The sequence below is a fragment of the Jaculus jaculus genome, chromosome 15 (genome assembly GCF_020740685.1).
Source record: "Jaculus jaculus isolate mJacJac1 chromosome 15, mJacJac1.mat.Y.cur, whole genome shotgun sequence".
Lineage (NCBI taxonomy): Eukaryota > Metazoa > Chordata > Mammalia > Rodentia > Dipodidae > Jaculus > Jaculus jaculus.
The window spans coordinates 8,649,709-8,670,116 of NC_059116.1; the positions used below are offsets into that span (position 1 = coordinate 8,649,709).

Below are 20,408 nucleotides of genomic sequence, written 5' to 3' on the forward strand. Positions count from 1 at the left end.
ATTTCAATAGTGGATTTTACATTCTCCTAGTTGTTTGCCATGTGCAAGGCTTTCCTTCTTACACTGAGCTTTTGTTCTCATATAGATGAGAGGGTCACTCCCAATCCTGACCAACAGTCACTATGTTGTGACGGCTCACACTACAGAGACCTTATTGTAGAAGAAGGGGTAACACACTAAGTACTGGGAAAGACACTGTCTTATTAACTCTTCATGGAACCCCATGCATGGTGGTTTGAGTACAAAATGTCTCCCAGACCCTCATGTGGTTGTGATTAAGCCCCATAGTTAATCCTCAGCTGGTGGAGTCTTTGGGAGGTAAAGCCTTATTGCAGAGGATGTATTTTGGGGTGGGGGACCTTGGGAGGTTGCAGCCCAGCCTTGCTTGCCACACTGAGCTCACTCTCTATTTTTTCCCCGCTGTTTTAGAGATGTGATACCCAGCTGTCTGTGCCTGTCAGCTCCTCCCACACTGATGAAGCTTTCCCCTGAAACGGTAAGAGGAAATAAACCATTTCCTTCCGCACGCTGTTTCTGGTTTGTGTGTTTTGTCTAACTGCTGTACTGTGTCATTGAGGGATGCTTTTGGCTGAAAGTGGCAAAGGACCCGACGGAAGTGACAGTACTGAACAAGGACTCACGTTGTAAGTGGGTTCTGGCATCGGCTTAGGCACCCTCTAATGTTCGGGTCCTAGTTTGTCATTATACGTTTCTCAGCTCCGTGGTTGAGATATATCATGGTCGGAGAATTTTCTAAGATCACACTGTTACACAACCATTCTCAAAGTGACATGGGAGGGGATGGTGGAGGGGAAGGAGCTTCTCTTTGCATCCTCTCATCTTCTCAGAAACAAGAAAACCTTCACCAAAACTTCCCCAGTGGGGCTGGAGAGATGGTTAGTGGTTAAGGGGCCTGTGAAGCTAAGGACCTATGTTTGACTCTCCAGATCCCATGTAAGCCAAATGCACAAAGGGGAGACAAGTGCAAGATTGCACACGACCACTAGGTGGTACAATTGTCTGGAGTTTGATTACTATGGCTGAGGCCCTGGAGCACCAATTCTCTCTCTGTCTTTCTCTAAAACAAAATTTAAAAAATAAGAAAAAAAACCACAAAAAACTTCTCCAACAAAATTCTGCCAGGGCTCATTGCACACAACTGCTTTTATAAATCCACCCCTTGAGGCCAAGCAATGTCTAAATGATTCCCAATCTAAATCAGGAAAATGCGTTGCAGAATGGGGTTGCTTTTTTAAATCTAGTTAATCACCAGTATTAGCTATGTGGTATTACTAGGAAATCAAAGCTTACAAAAGGTGAGAAATATTTGCAAGATGATGTAAATGGCAAAAAGAGGGTTTGAACTTTATCACTCTAAATCGTTCAGAATCCTCTGCTTACTCACAAACACAGGCTCTCCAGAAAGATTTGGAACCTTACTCAATTCACCAAAAAAAAAAAAGATTTCGTAAGAAACCGCTTGATGCTTGACATTGTTTTCCTGCTGTGGGGCAGCCAAATCTACTACCTGCTTAGAGATACATGCCAGCTTAGGGAAAATGGCTAAGACATACCTGATTACTCTACAATAAGCTCAATTCCTAGGGCTGCATTACTAAGTATGACTTCGCTGAGGAGGGGTATGGGAGGTGGAATGGGCTTCACAGAGTGAAACAGCTCCAAAGCTTTTGACCAGCGGAGGGAAGGATGACGTCTCTTTTGAGAGGAATAGCTTGAGTGGTAGAAAACAGCCTAACCTGCCTGTGAGTGAAATAAAGGGAGGGTAAAATTCTAGGGAAATTCAGTGTCTGCAACAAATTGCTGAACTCTCAACACGTGGTTGAAGAACAGTTGGAGAAACATCTGATTAGGTATCACCAGAGGTCACCCCTAGTCTTAGGCTAGAGAGAGGAGAGAGAGCTCACAAAGCAATAACCTCTACTGATCACCCACGAGGGGGGAGAACTGAGCACCAAGGGAGGACAGAGATTCTAAAAGCAGTCTAAAACATCCCTTTGGTTTAATGGATTAATTAAGGAGTTGAAAGATCATTGTTAGCAGCACCGAACTTGCAATTACTTATTTTATGTAACTTAAAGCCTTATATCAATTTAAAAAACAAAACAACTTTGGGGCTGTAAAGATGTCTTAGCAGTAAAGGCACTTGCCTGTGAATCCTAAGGACCCACGTTGTGTCTCTCTCCAGATCCCACGTAAGCCAGACACACAAAGGTGAGACAAGCTCAAGGTCGCACATGTGCACCAGGTGGCACAAGCATCTGGAGTTCAATTGCAATGGCTGAGGCCCTGGCATGACAATTCTCTCTCTCTCTCTCTCTGTCTATCTCTAAAAAAATAACTGGGGGCTGGAGAGATGGCTCAACAGTTAAAGGTGCTTTGCTTGTAAAACCTGATGGCTTGGTTTGATACCCAAGGACCTATGAAAACACAGAAGCACAAAGTGGCACATGAGTCTGCAGAGCATTTGCAGTGGCAACCGGCTCTGGTGTGCCCATTCTCTCTCTCTCTCTCTCTCTCTCTCAGTAAATGAAATATCTAAGCAATAAAAACAAGAAATAACTTTGGTGTCTGACTGCTAGACAGATACAGGAGAACCCACCTCCTGCATTGATCTCCCTCTGACGAAGAGGGTTTGTCACCCCACAACCATAGGACCAGAAACTCAATTAGCAAGGCGAGGAAAGGGTGAAGTCGCTGGGGCTACAGGCCACAGCCAGGCAGAGCAGCATCTGCATGCCTCACACCCAGTCCCGGCCTGGCCGGCCCTTCCCACGGTCATCCCAGCTCTCCGGGCAAGGCTGTGGCGCTCTCCACACCTGCAGGGAGGAAGCATGGCTTGTCTCATGTCTGTCCTCTGAGACACAGGAATGCAGCAAAAGAAGCGGTCTGGGTGGTGTGTCTCAAGCTCTTCCCAATGAGTTCTAACCATATGAACATTTCCTATTCATGATTACGTCCAGTTATACATAATTTCAGTACTTTTGTTCTCAACATTCTTGTTACTGTGTTTAGAATTTTAGTGATTTCGGAGTCACAATTTCCAGTCAACATGAGTGCTTTGCCTAGAATCAACTTAAAGCAGTGGATGTCACTGTTTAAGGTAGGATACAATCTATGATGGAATCAGGACACACGAGAAGCTCGTCGGGCCTGTCCTGTGACAGTTGATTAGAGTGGAGCCCAGACTTAGTTCAGTTATTGTAGCTTGAGAAAATGTCAGAGTCCAAAATAATTTTTCAAGAGAGAAAAAGTCGTGTTTCTTCCTTTACTTATGTGAAGAGTCACTGGGTTCTGCTTAGACGGAAAAGAAAGAACATTTTATCCAGTCCCAAAACCCCCCAGGCGATGGCTGTCCAGAGGTGGAAGGATTACTGTGGGAACTCACGCTGTCATTGACTACAGGGGTAGAAGGAAGATGGGCGGTAGATTTGAGCTGATTTTTACAGGCTCCTCTGAATATTGCTAAATTCTTAAATTTCTGAGTGATGTCATACTCTCAACAAATTTCTTAAACTGTGCCTATTTATAAACAAGCCTTTCTTTTGTAATGATGTCTTTCTGAGTAAAAGGTTGAATCATACAAAGGATACAAATTAAAAAAAGGAAAAAAGAAGCTGTGTGGGAGGGGCCGAGCTTTATAAAACCAGTCATTACCTTGTCTAAACTGTGACAGCCAGGAGCCGCTCCTGTCAGGCAGCAGCTCGGCAGCAAGGTAATTCAGCATTTTCATGGCCATTTCGATGGGATCTAGGGTGTTTGTTTCTTCTTCCTTCATATTGACATTATCAATTTATTGTTGTAGGAAGTGTGTAGGCGGTGAGTACAATATATGCAAGTGTTTTCTCTTTTCGTTGTTTGTTCAATTAAAAATGCTTCAGCTTAATATTTGACTTAAACTTACAAGACTTAATTTTGAATCTCAGAAGCCAAAAATTCCTGTATGCCAGTGACGAAGCTGAAATGCATGTCCATTCACAATGCAACTTAATGTGATTGACAGGCAAGCATATTCACATTTTATACAAGCTATTGTTTTGATGCTGAATTGGACAATAGAAGAGGATTCAGTTTTTATCCAAAAGCAACAGTCAGAAGCTACAGGAATTAAGCAGCAGTTTGGGTTGGATCAATCCAATATCAGAATATGTTTACTGAATTTAGTTCAAAAACGGGTCAATTTTAGAAAGCAATATTAGTTAAATTAACTGATGGTTGACTCAATAGACAATATCATATAAGCAGATAATTATTTATTGTGAAAGCTATTAATTAAGATGCTTCCAATATGTGAAAAACACAAGTGGTTGAATATTTCATTGTGACTATTGTTTTTATTTCATTAAGTTTTATAATTAATTTCAAAATGTTTCACTATGTGGTCATATACCCAAAAAGTGTTCTAAATGCTAGAGCACACTCAAGTTTGAGATTCGGGCCATTGAGGAGAGGGACCGCCCCGGGTTGAGCACCTGGGGGCACCTCCCATTCATCCCCCTGCCAAGTTTCACTGCACACTGGCCAACCTGTGTTGCAGGAACTCACAGAGACATGAGGGAGCCCAGCCCAGCACACGACGTCCATGATTTCCATTCACTCATTTTAATGACGCTGCTAAGCATTAGGAGTATCACATTTGAAAGTGGATGACATCGTATAGCTTGCTACACTGTTAAGAAATTCACAGCAGGTGTGCCTATTCTGGGAGGCTGTGAAACTTACAACACTCCATGATGTCGATTGTGCATTGTTTGGGGAAAGTCATGTGTAAACATAAAAGGTGGGCTTTTGTGTTTTTTAGAGGATTTTTACCATTTTTTATTTATTTGAGAGAGAGAGAGAGAGAGAGAGAGAGAGGGAGGGAGGGAGAGAGAGAGGCAGATAGAAAGAGGGCACGCCATGGCCTCTAGTCTCTGTAAACGACTCTAGACACATGTGCCACCTTGTGCATCTGGCTTTATGTGGGTCCCAGGGAAGTGAATCTGGGTCCTTTGGCTTTGCAGGCAAGTGCCTTAACCATTAAGCTGTCTTCCCAGCACATGGGCTTTTATGGTTTTCCAAGAGTTACAGAACACTATGTGCCTATGCAGACGTGCTTGACCATTATTAGAGAAATTTGTGTGGAGAACACTGCATGTGAAATCAGTCACTGGGAATCCAGTCTAGGCAGTTCGGCACTGTCAGCCTCTCCATGTTTTAGTCAGTATAACAGGAATTCCTGGGTATCACGGGGCATGTGATTATTTATATTAAGCAAAAACTTAGTAGAAGTGATAGTAATATAGATGATGTAGAGACATCAACTATCATTTTTACATTAAATGCAGTTTACTTCAACCTCACTTAAAAAGAGAATTCAGTATTTTTTTTCTTTCCTTTTTTTGGTACTAAACATAGGACCTTACACAAGCTAGGCAAGCTCTGTATCACTAAGCTAAATCCTGAGGCCAAGATGATTATTTACAAGAAGTTAATGCACCTGGGACAATTTCATTGTTCTATCAAATTACCTTAAATCCTAACTTAGTTTTAAAAGCTCTTTTTCATGATTATCTTGACACTTAAATCTCATAATGTCACTGAGACCTGAGACTGACTTTACAGATTGTTACAAGAAAATATAAATAGAAGACAATGAAATTTATTTTCTTGGTTTTAATCACTTATTTGCATTTTCACATGGGAACTGACGACTGTTTTATTTATAGTTTTAAATCTCAATTTGTTTCCAGGAGGTGTTAGGATAATTTATTTAGAAAACCCAGGCATGAAGTCTAGGTAATTATAAGGAATTTTAAATCCTTGGAAAGAGGAAGTTAACTTTTGAGACACCTTTCTTAATCTGGAATGGGTGATGAATAGAGAAGGAAAAAAAATCTTTGGTTAAAGTTAATAAACTCTCTAGGAATATTACAGGCTTGCTGCTTTTTGTTTCTTCTTTCTATTCCTTAACCCATAAACCCTTCGCTCTGACACATTGTAGAGAAGGAAGGCACCAAAAGAGGAGGCAGTGAGTGAGGACATTGGACAAGGTGGGTTTCCTCTGCAGGCCTACATTTTCGATCCCTGTACTGATGCGTGAGCGGCGGGACCTTGCCCAAGTCTCTGAACTCCTAAAAAACATCAGGAGGTACTCTCTGAGACAGAGACAATCAGGATCGCTACGTGAATCAGATGAGGAACAAAGGGAAGGGAGAGAATTTCAGGAACAATTTTAATTTAATTCATTATTTTTGTCTTCATAAAATGCAATGGGATTACATTTTCAGTGGCAAATTCTGGTGCAATTTCCTTTCATTTCCTTGAAAAAGGAGAGTCCATCAGGTGAGGGCTCACACCAGACACTCATGAATGAGAGAGAGTGGAGGAGAGTGATATTGGTGAGGGATCTCAGATAGGTAAGACTGCATATAATCAAGGAGACAGTGATAGACTCGCTGCTCCTCCTCAGTCCTAGGAAGCTATTGTCACAGAGCATTTCCAGAGTGTTGATATGTATTGGTATTGTTATTGTTGGGTATGTTTACACATTTTGGTAATGACATAGTATTTTAAACTATGTTGAAATAAAAACATAAAACTAGGAGGAGGGTGATATCCCAATATTCCCTCCCATATATCACCCTTTGGGTGTGTCCATTCAGTTACACACAGGACCTTAGGTCATGGAGGGTGTGCCGGTCAATTATTTATTTATCTTAGGTGGGTGGTAATGAATGCATGCATATGTTTCATGTGCTTGGGATTATCTTTGAATTCTTGTGAAGTACTGACTTCTCACGTGTGTGTGTGTGTTAAAGACAAGGGATTACTGGAGTAAACTCAGTATAGGCAGTTCTTTCATATCCAGGCTGTGGCATGGGTGGTGTGTGTAAGGTGGAGTTGGTAGGAACTGGGTGAAAGTACCAACACTCAAACAAGTCCGAGCACTTCCAGAGCAAGAGAACTTGACAGAAACTTGATCCTCCTCTCTCTGGAGCCAACAAGAACATGGGTGCACGTGACACTTGTTTTGTATGTGTGTCTTTTGCCTGTGTGTGGTGCAGGTGTGGGTGCAGGGGACATGAGTACAGCATGGAGGTTGAGAATGACCCTGGAAGTCACCTACCTTGATTACCCTTACAGAGTGACCATCACCTCTTACCCTTTGTGTAGCAATGCCTTTCTTTGCAAACATATGTACTCATAGGGTTTCAGTGAGGATTAAGTCATTAGTACAAATAAAGCGGTAGACCTTATTGTTAAAATTAAATTAAATGGATGTAAGGCATACAAACTCCGTGCATGTTGTTACTATGACTCTTTTATGGCTGTTATAAAGTGTCACTACTCATCATAAGACTGTTCATTGTTTCCCAGGAATGACTACCTAACTTACAGACTCCGGTGATACATCTAAATACATGGCATCTTGTTTAAAATTATCAAGTGATTCACAATAGTGATAGGAGAATGTCGTACCAAGTGTGGGCTCCTTCTGGCTGCATGGCGTGCGCATTCCTAAAGTTGACCCCGCCCTCCATCCTTTCATTTCATGGAGGAAGAGCAGAGAGGGGAAAACCCTACGCTAGCCACAGCTAGAGGATGCCGCTTCGCTTGCCTTACCCACGATGCTGTGCCCTCTTCCCAAGATGTCTTCTCCTTTTCACCTAGATTGGAGCAATGGAAGACCTTTACGTGGCAAACACCATCTTTGCCCTCAATTTCTTCAAGCATCTGGTTAAAACAAGCCCCACCCAGAGCCTCTTCTTCTCGCCCTGGAGCATCTCCTCCAGCATGGCCATGGTGTACCTGGGCTCCAGGGGTGACACTGAAGACCAGATGGCCCGGGTAAGTTTGCAATAAACTTCACTTTAAGCCCCCAGTGGTTCCTGACTGGATTGCATAAACACTCTTGTCTTCTGTTCCTCCCCAGTGAGGCAGACATCACGGCATGCTAATACAGAACCAGTCCTTACAGCGTGGGTTCTGTCCACTTAGCTACACCAAGCAACTCACCCAGGAGACTGTTCAGCTATAGGGAGCAGAAGGAATATGAGGGTCTATTAGTCTGCAGGGCTCAAAGTAGTGACTCGCGCTCCATTCATTTTAACGACATAATGCTCATGCTCTTCTAAGCGAGTGTGTTGTGCACATGACGTCACTTTAAGCCACATATCATTCTCGAGATGAAAACACGGGCCCAGTGAGTGGAGCACCCATTTCTTGTCCTCTCATGGCTCCCCAGCTGCTAGCTCTGGCTCCTTCCACTATGCAGCCTCTATGGTGTACTTGTTACCCCTTTCCTGAAGAGAATTCCTCCTGATGGCTTCAAGCCAGTGTCACCAATAGGAAAACAGAAATCACTGGGAGTGTGGTCACTCCCCTCAGTGACATGCTTCAGAGAATTTGGCCCTATTATCCTACCGATGAGGAGGGATACACAGTGGAGATAGACATGATGGCTAGCTAATCTTCAAAAACAAGGTGCTCGGGGTGTGGGGCAGTATTGAGAGGTGTTTCCGTGTTTCTGTCTGCTGGCCTTAGCAGACACTGATTCAGGCACAGCAACCCCTTTACCCGGGTGGCAGAAGCATGTCCCACTATTCCCAAGGGGCTAATTTGGCACATTTAACATTGTTGCGACGCTGTTGCTTCTCAGGTCAATGACCCGGGTGGGTGCATCATCTGCTTGAAATCCCATTGCCTCCACATATGTGTGTACACACACACACACGTACACACACACACACACACACACATTAAGAACGAGTTTCTGAGGGCAAGTGTGTCCTGTGCTGTGAGCTATGCCACAGTGCAGTAGGCTGGCATCTGCTTTCCCATGGTAATTGCACCTGAACCTAAACACATCCTTCTCAGGAACATGCTGACCCATTTAAGGTGGGCCTCCAACAAAGTGCGAGGTTTACAGGGAGAGCATTGGCCAATCTCACTGTAACAGGTCAAGAGACGGATGGATCACGCTCTGTTCTGGTGACTGTTTGAACATCAAGACTTACAGCAAAAACTCAGTTGCTCAACTCTGATAGCAGAAACATTTGGTAACACCCCTTCCCTTTTATTTTCATTCCTCTGAACAAAACATTGCAAACCACATCCATAACGTTAGAAAGTACCAGGGTTTAAACTTCAATGGAAATAGCTAGACATAACACATTTTGAGGGTAAATGCCAAATGAGGCATCCTAGGTTGTTAAAAACTCAAGTTTGATCCTAGAAAAAATAAACTGATTGGTCACTGTAGATAGGGGAAAAATTTGTATCTCAAGAAAATACTTTTAGAACTTGGGGCCACTCAAGAATTTAATATAATCTTACAACGTTTTGCATGAATAGGTTTTAAAATTCAAAGCTAACATGATATGATTGGTGCCTCAGTACAAACAAAGAGAAGTTGCAAGGATTAGGGGAGAATCCTGGGCTTTAGACAAGATCTGACTCTGTTTGAGTCATGGCTTTGCACTTTCTTCCTGGATTAAAACAGAAGACCTTTATATGGTAAATGCTCTCATTGCTCTCAAATGTATGAGGTCATTGGAATCCTCTGAGTCTCAGCTTTCTGATCTGTAAAATGGGAAGGATGCTGCACCTTGCAAGACAACTGTGCACATTACAGATGATGGAAAGTGTCTAGGAGCAGTCAGTGTTGTAATCACTAATCCTTGCTGGTGCCATAGCCAAGAACCTTTCTAAACCCTTTCAGGAACTTACATAATACAAAGTCCTGTGAGGTAGCTGCTATGATTATCAGACTCACTTGTTTATCAGGAAATTAGGCCACACATTTTGGAATTGGTGCAGCTGGGAGAAGCAGTAGAGTTAAAATAGAAGAAAGTATTGAGACTAGAACGCAGTAACCTCTACAGAGCATAGGTATATGTGAGATCAGTGTGGAGGCAAGGGACGTTTTGACACTCTGCGTTTAGGGTGAGGTTCTGGGTGAACCTATCACGGTCATGGCGTGTCTTTGGACCTCAGCCTGGGCCAGGGTTACATTATTTCCTTACTCTAGCCAGAAGAACCCCGATGAAAGGGAGGAAAACCAGAGGTGCTATTACAGGATAATTTCCTCCCAGACATGGGACAAAGTGAAGTGCTTTGCAGACAGTATAGCAAGTCCTATGACATATGACTTAGGGGCATTCTGAGTCTCCTGACATGCTAACACCTGCCTCTCCCACCCAAAACTTCACGCATTGGCTGGGCAGAGCCGCCTCCCCAAACAGCTCACTGAACAAGTCCCATTCCTCCTCACCACTGTCGTCACAAGGAAGTGTTGCAGGGCCAGAGGTTCCTGAGGATGCTGGAGGTGGGGGTCCGTGGGTGGTAAGTCTGGCTGACCAAACTGGCCTGGTGGCAGGGTTGAGGGAAGGAAGTCTGATGCAGCTTCAGAGAAGCTGATTTTGATCCACAGGTTTTCCCTGGTTGTCTGTAACTTCCCACTTACAATGAAAGGGATTCATACAGTCATCAGACCCTTGCAATTCGTCTCCCACATGGACTCTATGTTCTTCTGATGTGTGAACATAACATGTGTACATATCTTGGATTATCCTACTTACTACTGAATGACTTGTTTTTCATTTTATTTTTTATTTTTGTTTCTTCGAGGTAGAGTCTGACTCTAGCTCAGGCTGATCTGGAATTTACTATGTATTCTCAGGGTGGCCTTGAACTCATGGCAACCCTCCTACCTCTGCCTCCTGAGTGCCTTTTATTATTATTATTATTATTATTATTATTTTATTATTATTATTATTATTATTATTTTGGATGACTTGTTTTTATGCTAAAGTCAACTTTGGTTTGTAGTATTTGGCCACTTCAAGTGAATTTGATACAGAAGACCATGGGAAAAGGAGAGTAAGTAACAGGTCAGAATTAGTTGTTACAATTTTCTTTAAAGTCCTGGCATTATCTTTTGAAAGATAATTTTAGCCTGAGTGCTAATATTGATAATTGGTTATAAATATCATGATAACAAATAGTTTTCCAAAATTGCCAGTGTACGAGTTAGTATAAAATGCATTAAGGACTCCCAGGAAAGGTATTTAGATTGACTGATGCCAGTTTTCCACAAGCACATACTAAGAAACATGCATAGAACCACATAGTACGGTCATTTTTTGAGAAGAGGAGATATATATTTTAATATTTATTTATTTACAAGCAGACAGAGAGAGAGAGAGAGAGAGAATGGGTGTACCAGAGCCTCCAGCATCTGCAGACAAACTTCAGATGCATGTGTCCCTGTGCATCTAGCCTTTTTTGGGTACTGAAGAATCAAATTCAGGTCATTAGGCTTTGCAGGGAAGAGCCTTAGACACAGAACCATCTCCTGAGAGCCCTACCACCACATTTTAATTTATTTTTTGTGGCCATTTTTTTGTTAAAATATTTTAATTTTTTAGTTATTTGAGAGAGAGGCAGACAAAGAGAGGGGGCCTCCAGCCACTCTAAATAAACTCTGGATGCATGCGCCACATTGGATGTCTGGGCTTATGTGGGTACTGAGGAATTGAACCTGGGTCCTTTGGCTTTGCAGGCAAGCACCTTAAGCACTAAGCAATCTCTCCAGGCCCTGTGGAAATTCCTTTTGAGTGAAGTCATTCACCAGGACTGTGTCCCTGTTGTCCTGGTTCTGCTTGCAGGTGCTTCAGTTTAACAAAGTTGGTGGCTATGACCTCACCCCAAGGACACCAGAGAATGTCACTGGCTGTGAATTCACACAGCAGATACAGAAGGAAACTTACCCTGATGCCATGTTGCAGGTATTTAGCTTTGGTTCATTTTTTCATATTTCTCTTCCTTTCTGTTTCTAGAATCTTCGTGTTTCCAGGTTATGGTGTTAATCTAAGAAGAAATCTAGTGAAAACTCCCATCATTCATAGAAATAGTAAAAGTAGGAGACATGCAGTAAATATCTTATGGTCACCCGATTAGCATGGGGCAGAGCCAGGCAGAACCCAGACTTGATGACCTCTAGGTTGAGATTATATCTCAATAGTATCATATCCCTCTGCTGTGAGACACCTGCTGTTATGGTTGAGACCCCCAGCTGCATTTTAAAACTCTGCTGTGGTTGAGTCCGCTAGCATTGACACATAAGGATAGAGGAAAACTCCAGAAGCAGAGAGTGGGAATGACAGACAATTAAGGGATAGTGAAGGCCAGATCCAATGACTGCATGATATCTACAGCTCTCTGTCCATCAGTGATCTACATAGTTATCATCTACTTTTCTACTATATGTTATCTCTCTTCTATTCCTCACAGATCTGTTGAACACCCCATGCCCATCCGTTCATTGTTTATCATCCACGTGCCTATCATGTGTTTATGTACTGGTCATCTGTTTATCTACTATCTTTCATCGACCACCTATCAGTCATCTATCAATCTAACGTCTCTCTGTTATATATTACATATAGTTATGTCTTCTCTCTCTGCTTCATTCCTTTAAAAATTAGTCCTCCAGTTATATTCCAGGAACCAGGTATGGAAGTGCTGCTACCGGTAACCAGCTTCCAGATATGGGTACACGTCTCTTTCTGCTTCCATCCTGGACACGCTGAGGGTCTATCCACTTGTCACTTGGCATGCTGTGGTCTAGGGGAGATAGAGAAAACCTCTGTCATATATTTGCTGGATCACAGGCATGAACCGCCACACTCAGCTTTTTGTGCCACGTTCTTATCACATCCCTTCCTCAGAGCCTCTGAAGGGCAAGGAGAGAACACGCACGGGTGTAGCACTTCATTCTTGTGCTGAGAAACACTTATTGCTGCTTAAGGAGTGCTTGGCTGGTAACCCTGTGTTGTAAAACAGGACCCCGTCTTTCTGTTTAAGGTACAAGCGAGAGATAAAGTCCACTCAGCCTTCCAGTCTCTGAGCTCTGTAATCAACACACCGGCTGGCGGTTATGTATTGGCAAGTGCCAATAAGCTATTTGGAGAGAAGTCTGCCAGATTCAAAGAAGTAAGTAAAGCCTGTATCTGGAATGGCTGGATGCCAAACCAGCAGTGAGGTCAATACCAATTCATTCTCTCCACCCATTCTCTCCAGCCCAGTGAGGATTCCAAGCAGGCTCCTTAAGGCTGCCCTTATGCAGCCACCATCCCCGTGCTGGCTCTGTTAATTCTCCCCCTCATGATGAAAATGCCCCACTAGCAGAATAATAAACTAGGACAGCAACTGCAACTAAATGCTTCCCACAGCTTCTGTCCATCAAGTTGGACCTATTTCCTCTTACTCAGTGCCTATAATACCAGAATGAAAAGTGGCAGAGAGTTGGGGCTGAAGTGTGTGGCTGGGTGTCAACAGAGAATTTACAATCTGTACTAGGGACCATTTCCTCATTCTGCACCCAACCGACCCCAGACAACTTCCACCCAACTCAGGACCCATGTCTCTCAGTCTTGATCAGAACTTGTAATTTACAGTCATACCATGCCTTATTCAGTATATGTAATATTTGTCATTTTCTTGCTCTAAGGAATACATGCAACTCTGCAAGAAATATTACTCTACAGAACCTGATGCAATGGATTTTCTTCAATGTGCAGAGGAAGCCAGACAAAAGATTAATTCCTGGGTCAAGACTCAAACCGAGGGTAAAAACAAATGAAATACTTTCTTCCATCCACATCAAAAGACTCTGAGGTGTCTTTTTAAGCCATCCTTGAATGTAATCACCATTCTTTTAAAACTTATCCAACTAATTTCCTTTCACTTCCCTCTGAATTGAATAACTGTCACATTACTAAAAGACTTTGAGCAATTAATATGGAAGGAAGTGAAAGTCTCCTTTCTAAATGACAATAACCTGGCTCATCAGCTCAGTTGATTAGAGTGTGGTGCTAATATCACAGTGATTCCAAACACAGTATTTATTTTGTTCCTTTTGGCTTTGACAAACCTCCTAAAAATTGTATTCTAGTTTATCTTTGAAGTGCTGGAAAAAATATTTGGGCTTGAAAGTCATCATCTTTCCATATTTGGACAAATGTAGACACAGGCTTGATGTCTAGTTGAAAGGTTCAAGAATCACAACATGAGAGCTCTTCATCACAATCCCTAAGTATACATTCTGTTTCTTGTAGGCAAAATACCAAGCCTGTTACCTAAAGGTTCTATAGATGGGGAAACCAGGATGGTGCTCGTGAACGCTGTCTACTTCAAAGGAAAGTGGAAAACTCCATTTCAGAAGACACTGGCCGGGCTTTATCCTTTCCATGTGGACTCGGTATGAGATGAGATGCATGTTGCTAACATCAGGTTTAGGACCATAAGACAAAGACAGGAAGCTTAGAGACCATCCATTGAGTTTCCTACATTCTTACTAGGTTTAATTCATGCATGCTGCAATTGATTCTTTTGAGCTATTGAACATCATTCAATAATTTCCTATGAGTCAAAATGAGTAGGACAGAAAATCATGGCTTTAAAATTCCACCTGCCTGGACTCAATGGCTGTATATCTTCTATGTATTCCATATTTTATCTTTTTTGGGGGAGGTTTGAGATAGGGTTTCTCTCTCTAGCTCAGGCTGACCTGGAATTCACTATGTAGTCTCAGGCTGGCCTCGAACTCACAGCGATCCTTCTACCTCTGTCTCCCGAGTGCTGGGATTAAAGGCGTGTGCCACTACGCCTGGCTTTCTGTGTTTGATCTTTAAAGTGAGAATATCTAACTGAACAGGTTGTTGTGGACAGGCAACAGGATTTCCCAAAATTCCTGACCCATGATAAGCACCACATGGATGTTTTATGATTGCTGTCTTACTAAACAGTGCATGGAAACGTGAAAAAGCCAGTACATAAGAAGTGCCCACTGTAAGGATATGCAACTAGTTTGTAGTTCCTAACAAACACACTTCAAAGAAAAATAAATAAAAATAATGAAAGACATATTTATTCAGCACAAAACAGGAAACAATTCTCTTTTATGTCTAGTAAATGCCTTAACATGTGAGAACTGACTTTCTCATTTTACTTTTCAATAATTGAAGACTCAGAGCATCCCTGTCCAGATGATGTACTTGCATGAAAAGCTGAACATCGGGCATATAGAGGACGTAAAGGCTCAGATCCTGGAACTCCCGTATGCTGGAGACATCAGCATGTTCCTGCTGCTTCCCGATGAAATGGCAGAGGGGTCCACCGGCCTACAGCTGGTAAGCATGGCAACTTCAACTCTTTTTAATGCCTGTAGCTCAACCTAAATTGCTTTTAAAAAATATTTTATTTATTTATTTTCAAGCAAACAGAGAGAGAGAGAGAGAGAGAAGAAGAAGAAGAAGAAGAAGAAGAAGAAGGGTAGAGAGAATGAGTGCAACAGGACCTCTAGCCACTGCAAGGAAACTCCAGATGCATGTGCCACTTTGCGTATCTGGCTTTATGTGGGCACTGGGTAATTGAACCAGGGTTCTCAGGCTTTGCAGGCAAACCTCTTAACTACTAATCCATCTCTTCTGCCCTAAACTTATTTTTCTTAAGATGAATATCTACACTTCAGGAAATGGTCATTTCTCACAGAAATGTGTGAATTAGTTGATAGTACATGTGGCATGTCACAGAATTTTCAAAGACTTTAACATGCTGTGCATGATACCTTGCAAAATTTGAACAATCCATTCATGCTTCTGAAAAATGCCTGCGAAGCCTAAGGACCCATGTTCAACTGTCCAGATCCCTCGTAAGCCAGATGCATATAGGTGAGGCGAGCACAAGGTTTCATGTGCCCACTAGATGGTGCAAATGTCTGGAGTTTGATGGCAGTGGCTGAGGCCCTGGTGTGCCAGTTCTCTCTGTCTCTCTAAAATAAAAAGAAAAAAAAACATTATTTGAGAGGACAGATAGATATATAGATTGTAGATAAATGGGTAGGTAGATAGATGGATGGATAGATGGATAGACAGAGAGAGAGAGAGAGAGAGAGTGAGAGAGAGAGAGAGAGAGAGAGAGAGAGAGAGAGAGAGAGAGAATAGCTATGCTAGGGCCTTCTGCCAGTGACTGCAAAGTCCAGTGCATCTGGTTACATGGGTAATGGGGAATCAAACCTACACCAGCAGGTTTTGGAAGCAAGTACCTTTAACTGTAGAGTCATCTCCCCAGCAACCATTCAATTTTTATATCACCTAAAACATAGTAAAATCACTGATTTTTTTTTTTTTTAAACATAGACTTGTTTTTCTTCCTTTCGCCAATTCACCTTTTCTGGTTTGGTTTGATTTGGTAGCTGGAGAATGAAATAAATTATGACAAATTGAACAAGTGGATCAGCAAAGACACTGTGGCTGAAGATGACGTGGAGGTCTACCTCCCCCAGTTCAAGTTAGAGGAGCGCTATGAACTCAAACCCATTCTGCGAACCCTGGGCATGGAGGATGCCTTCCACAGGGGCAAGGCCAACTTCTTAGGAATGTCAGATGGAAACGACCTGTTTCTATCTGAGGTGTTCCACCAAGCCACGGTGGATGTTAACGAGGAGGGCACGGTAGCAGCTGGCGGCACTGGGGCCGTCATGACAGGGAGAACTGGCCACGGAGGCCCACAGTTCGTGGCGGATCACCCTTTCCTCTTCTTGATCATGCACAAGACAACCAAAGTCATTCTATTTTTTGGTCGATTTTCCTCACCCTGAAATGGAAAGATTCTATTTATCCATGGTATTTTTTTTTTTTTTTTTTTTTTTTTTTTAGTATGAGCTATATACTTCAGAATTGTTATCACAAGGGGCAACACTTTACAGACTTTGCCCACATATTTCTGTCATTCTGAACAACTCCTGCTACACTCCAAGTATAAACTCAGAAATAGCTAGGTGAGTGTCAACCATCCCTAACGCATGTTTATCAATCAAGTTGTTCTCCTACAACGTGTTGATGCCTGGTTAGGTTTTACCTACTCATATTTTATAGCGTTAGTTTTTACTGTGTTATTTATTATTTTATATAATGGTGAGTTTTATAAATTATTGTTCACTGTCTACTTAATGTAACATTGCAGAAGCAGGCAATGAATTAATTTGATCTCTAAAGAAATGCCTTCATGGGTTGGAGAGATGGCTTAGCAGTTAAGGTGCCTGCCTGCTAAGCCAAAGGAACCAGGTTCAATCCCCAGGACCCACGTAAGCCAGATGCACAAGGTGATGCATATGTCTGAGTTCATTTTCAGTGGCTAAAGACCCTGGCATGCCTATATTTTTCTCTCTCCCTCTCTGTCTCTTTCAAATAAATAAAAATAAAAGTTTAATAAAAGAAATGTATTCAATTGGTCTTATATTGAAGAATGTGCAGGCACCCTTCCATGCTTTTCCATACTTCATACTTTGAAGAAAGCATCAAGCCACTGGCGAGCATACGTTGTACCTCTAGCCTTGTGCGTCAGTATGCACCAGCAACAACTGCATAAAGGCAAATCCATAAAAAACATGTTTAGGGCTGGAGAGATGGCTTAGCGGTTAAGTGCTTGCCTGTGAAGCCTAAGGACCCCAGTTCGAGGCTCAATTCCCCAGGACCCATGTAAGCCAGATGCACAAGGGGGTGCACACGTCTGGAGTTCGTTTGCAGTGGCTGGAGGCCTTGGTGCGCCCATTCTCTCTCTCTCTCTATCTGCCTCTCTCTCTCTCTCTGTCACTCTCAAATAAATAAAAAATAAATAAACAAAAAAACATGTTTACACACAACTATTTATTCGTCATTCCTTCAGGTATACAAAACATAGTGTCTATTACGCCTTATCTTTTAGTCATCTTCCCATTGCTGTAATGAAATACCCACGAGAGTGAAATTAGAAAGGGGGGATTTGTTTGGGCTGGCTGCTTGGGGGATCTTTCAGTCCATGGTGGGTTGGCTCTGTTGATTTGGGGCCTATCGTGAGGCAGGGCAACTTGGCAGGAAATGCATAGGGAAATAATACTGCTCAGCTCCTGGGCAGGATATGGAAAGGAGACCAGTATCCCATAATCCCATTGGGGCATATGCCCAATGATCTGAAATGTCCCATGAGGCCCATTCTCTGAAAAATTTCCAGTACCTTCCATTAGAGGACCAAGGTTTTAACACATGGATATTTGGAAGGTATTCCATGTCTAAACTATACAGCCTGAATCCCAGAAATTGAACAACACAGCTTACTGTGGTAGTCGGAAAAAATAAAAATGACAAGATGGGGGGAAGCCAAGGGCATAACCATCTGTATTGCACAAAGATCCAGTTTTGAGGGTGGGCGGGATGAGGTGACTTAAAATGTGCACTGGAGTTGTTTCTTATAGCTGCCAGGGAAGAGCAGCTCAGAATCATCCAGGTCAGAGCTCCTGAATTGGACAGGGCCTCTGGGAGCAAATTAAGGTTGCAGCTGGGCCGAAAGCAGAGCCTCCAGGAGTACCGTAGTTCCCTTACGGAGAGATCAGAGGAGCTGAGCTTTCCCTCTGTGAGCACGCGGAGGTACAAGAAGGCCGGCACTGCGGGACAGAAGGAAGCCCTCCCCAGACTGGACGAGCTGTGCTGGATTCAGAGACTTCTGTCACCCACAGCTACTGAGAACAAAGGCTTATTGCTTAAGCCACCAATTTGCGGTGTCCATGTGTAGCAATCCGATGGACTAAGACGCCCATTATCTACTCTGTTGCCCCTGCTCCGTTCTGCTTCCTTCTTCTGCATTATCTAGAGAAATAATTTTGATATACCTGTGGGTAATTTCTGTGTTTCCAAAATTTTTGAAAAACCTCATACATTCACACTGTCCAAGCATGTCTATCACAAAAAAGAATGGAAGATAATCTCTTGTCTCCTCTTTCGTATTCCTATTTTTCACGACCTTGTCATATCATTTTATCCTCACTAGTAATATATCTTCATAATGTTGTATGTACAGATGGGCAGACTATACACAGCAATTCCAGCACACAAAGTTACACTAATGATACTGTATTGCCAATGTATGAATGATTACCTCATCTCTTCTTTCTTCTCTCTTTCTCTGTACTGTGGATGGAACCTAGTGTCTCACACATGCTAGGAAAATGCTCTACAAATGAGATTCTTCCCCAGCTTATTTATTTCTTTGTTTATCATATATGTATTTATTTATTTTTGAGACAGGGTCTCATTGATTTTCCCAGGCTGGCTTTGAACTTGGGGTCCACCTGCCTCAGCCACCTGAGTAGTTATCATGGTAGACCTGCACCCCCACACCCAGCTCCTCATTTTCTTTCTGCTTTCTTGCCCCTAATGAATAACAAAATAATGTACGAACATGGCTGTACTGGTATAGGCAGTGCATCTGTCAAGAGGTAGTTTAATCAAGAAGTAAATGGGAAGGGGACATAGAGAATTGTTAAGCCACCAATTTGCGGTGTCCACGTGTAGCAATCCGATGGACTAAGACGCCCATTATCTAGTCTGTTGAGCATTTGTAGAGCAGAATGTAGAGCATTTTCCTAGCATGTGTGAGTATAGTTTAATCTCCTGACTTTAGAGAAAATAAAACAAGTTGGTTGATTATAGAATCTTCTAGAAGAAGGCGTGTTTAATGTGACAGAAGTAACTAGAGTCAGTGTTATTGTTGAAAGTGGTATAACCCAAGTCATTCTGCTGAATTGTTTGCTATCAGTCAAAGCTAGTGGTCCTTCTTTCCGGAGCCTGCACATGACACTCTCAGGAAGGATGGTGCTGGGGACATCCGGAGCTAATAATATCAACTCTGTTTAGGCCAAGGAGGTGTCGTGGAATTTCCTACCCGAGTGTCACTGACTTGTGAAATCCAGACCAACACCCCACGGTGGGCTCCACGCCAGCTTGCCAATATTTAACTCCAAGATGCACATGCGCCTGGGGAAAGAGAAGGGCAACACCAGCAGCCGCATTGTAAGCAGTCCTTTCTGGAACCTTCCTGGTATTCAAATACCTCTCTGTACTCCTCCTACCATGCTGCCACGTTCTTAGGGATGAGAAAATTGTTTTGCCCTTGCAGTCAATAAGGAGGAGTGGGACTCTTAGTAGGGATGATAAGGGAACTAGAAGATGGTGACCAGTGCTCCACGTGGCACCTGTGCCTCAGACCGTGATGCAAGCACATCCCTGTGAGGGGACTCGACGTCCCACAGGCTCAGGGCACACTCTGGCTTTGTGACCAGTGCTGCAAACCAGACCAGAGACATCCCCGTGTGCCTCACACATGAAACTCTTTTTTTTTTTTTTTCATTTTTTCCCCACTTTTTTGGTTTTTTTGTGGTAGTGTCTTGCTCTAGCCCAGACCATCCTGGAATTAAGAACAACTTTACTGGGGCGACTGTAAATGACGAAGTGAAAGTATTTCCCTTTCATTTCATGTATTGTTCCTCTTGAAGCTTTTTTTTTTTTTTCTTAAAGCCTACCAAAAGCAGC

At 42.7% G+C, this 20,408-nt stretch overlaps 1 protein-coding gene across 1 annotated transcript; it reads left to right on the forward strand.

Moving 5' to 3' along the window:
* Positions 1-3,709: 3,709 nt before the first annotated feature.
* Serpinb2 (serpin family B member 2) lies at positions 3,710-16,663 on the forward strand. The gene is made up of 8 exons (XM_004654802.2): positions 3,710-3,733; positions 7,672-7,848; positions 11,670-11,789; positions 12,868-12,996; positions 13,514-13,631; positions 14,121-14,263; positions 15,030-15,194; positions 16,259-16,663. The coding sequence occupies exons 2-8, from the start codon at positions 7,681-7,683 to the stop codon at positions 16,661-16,663; spliced, it is 1,248 nt and encodes a 415-aa protein (XP_004654859.2). The 5' UTR covers positions 3,710-3,733; positions 7,672-7,680.
* Positions 16,664-20,408: the final 3,745 nt, after the last annotated feature.

What these genes read in the sequence shown, in the direction of transcription:
- Serpinb2 (XM_004654802.2), top strand. Translation starts at nt 7,681, where the DNA reads ATGGAAGACCTTTACGTGGCAAACACCATCTTTGCCCTCAATTTCTTC. An exon ending in CTGAAGACCAGATGGCCCGG is followed by an intron (nt 7,849 to 11,669) that starts GTAAGTTTGCAA and finishes TTCTGCTTGCAG; the next exon opens with GTGCTTCAGTTTAACAAAGT. An exon ending in GGTCAAGACTCAAACCGAGG is followed by an intron (nt 13,632 to 14,120) that starts GTAAAAACAAAT and finishes TGTTTCTTGTAG; the next exon opens with GCAAAATACCAAGCCTGTTA.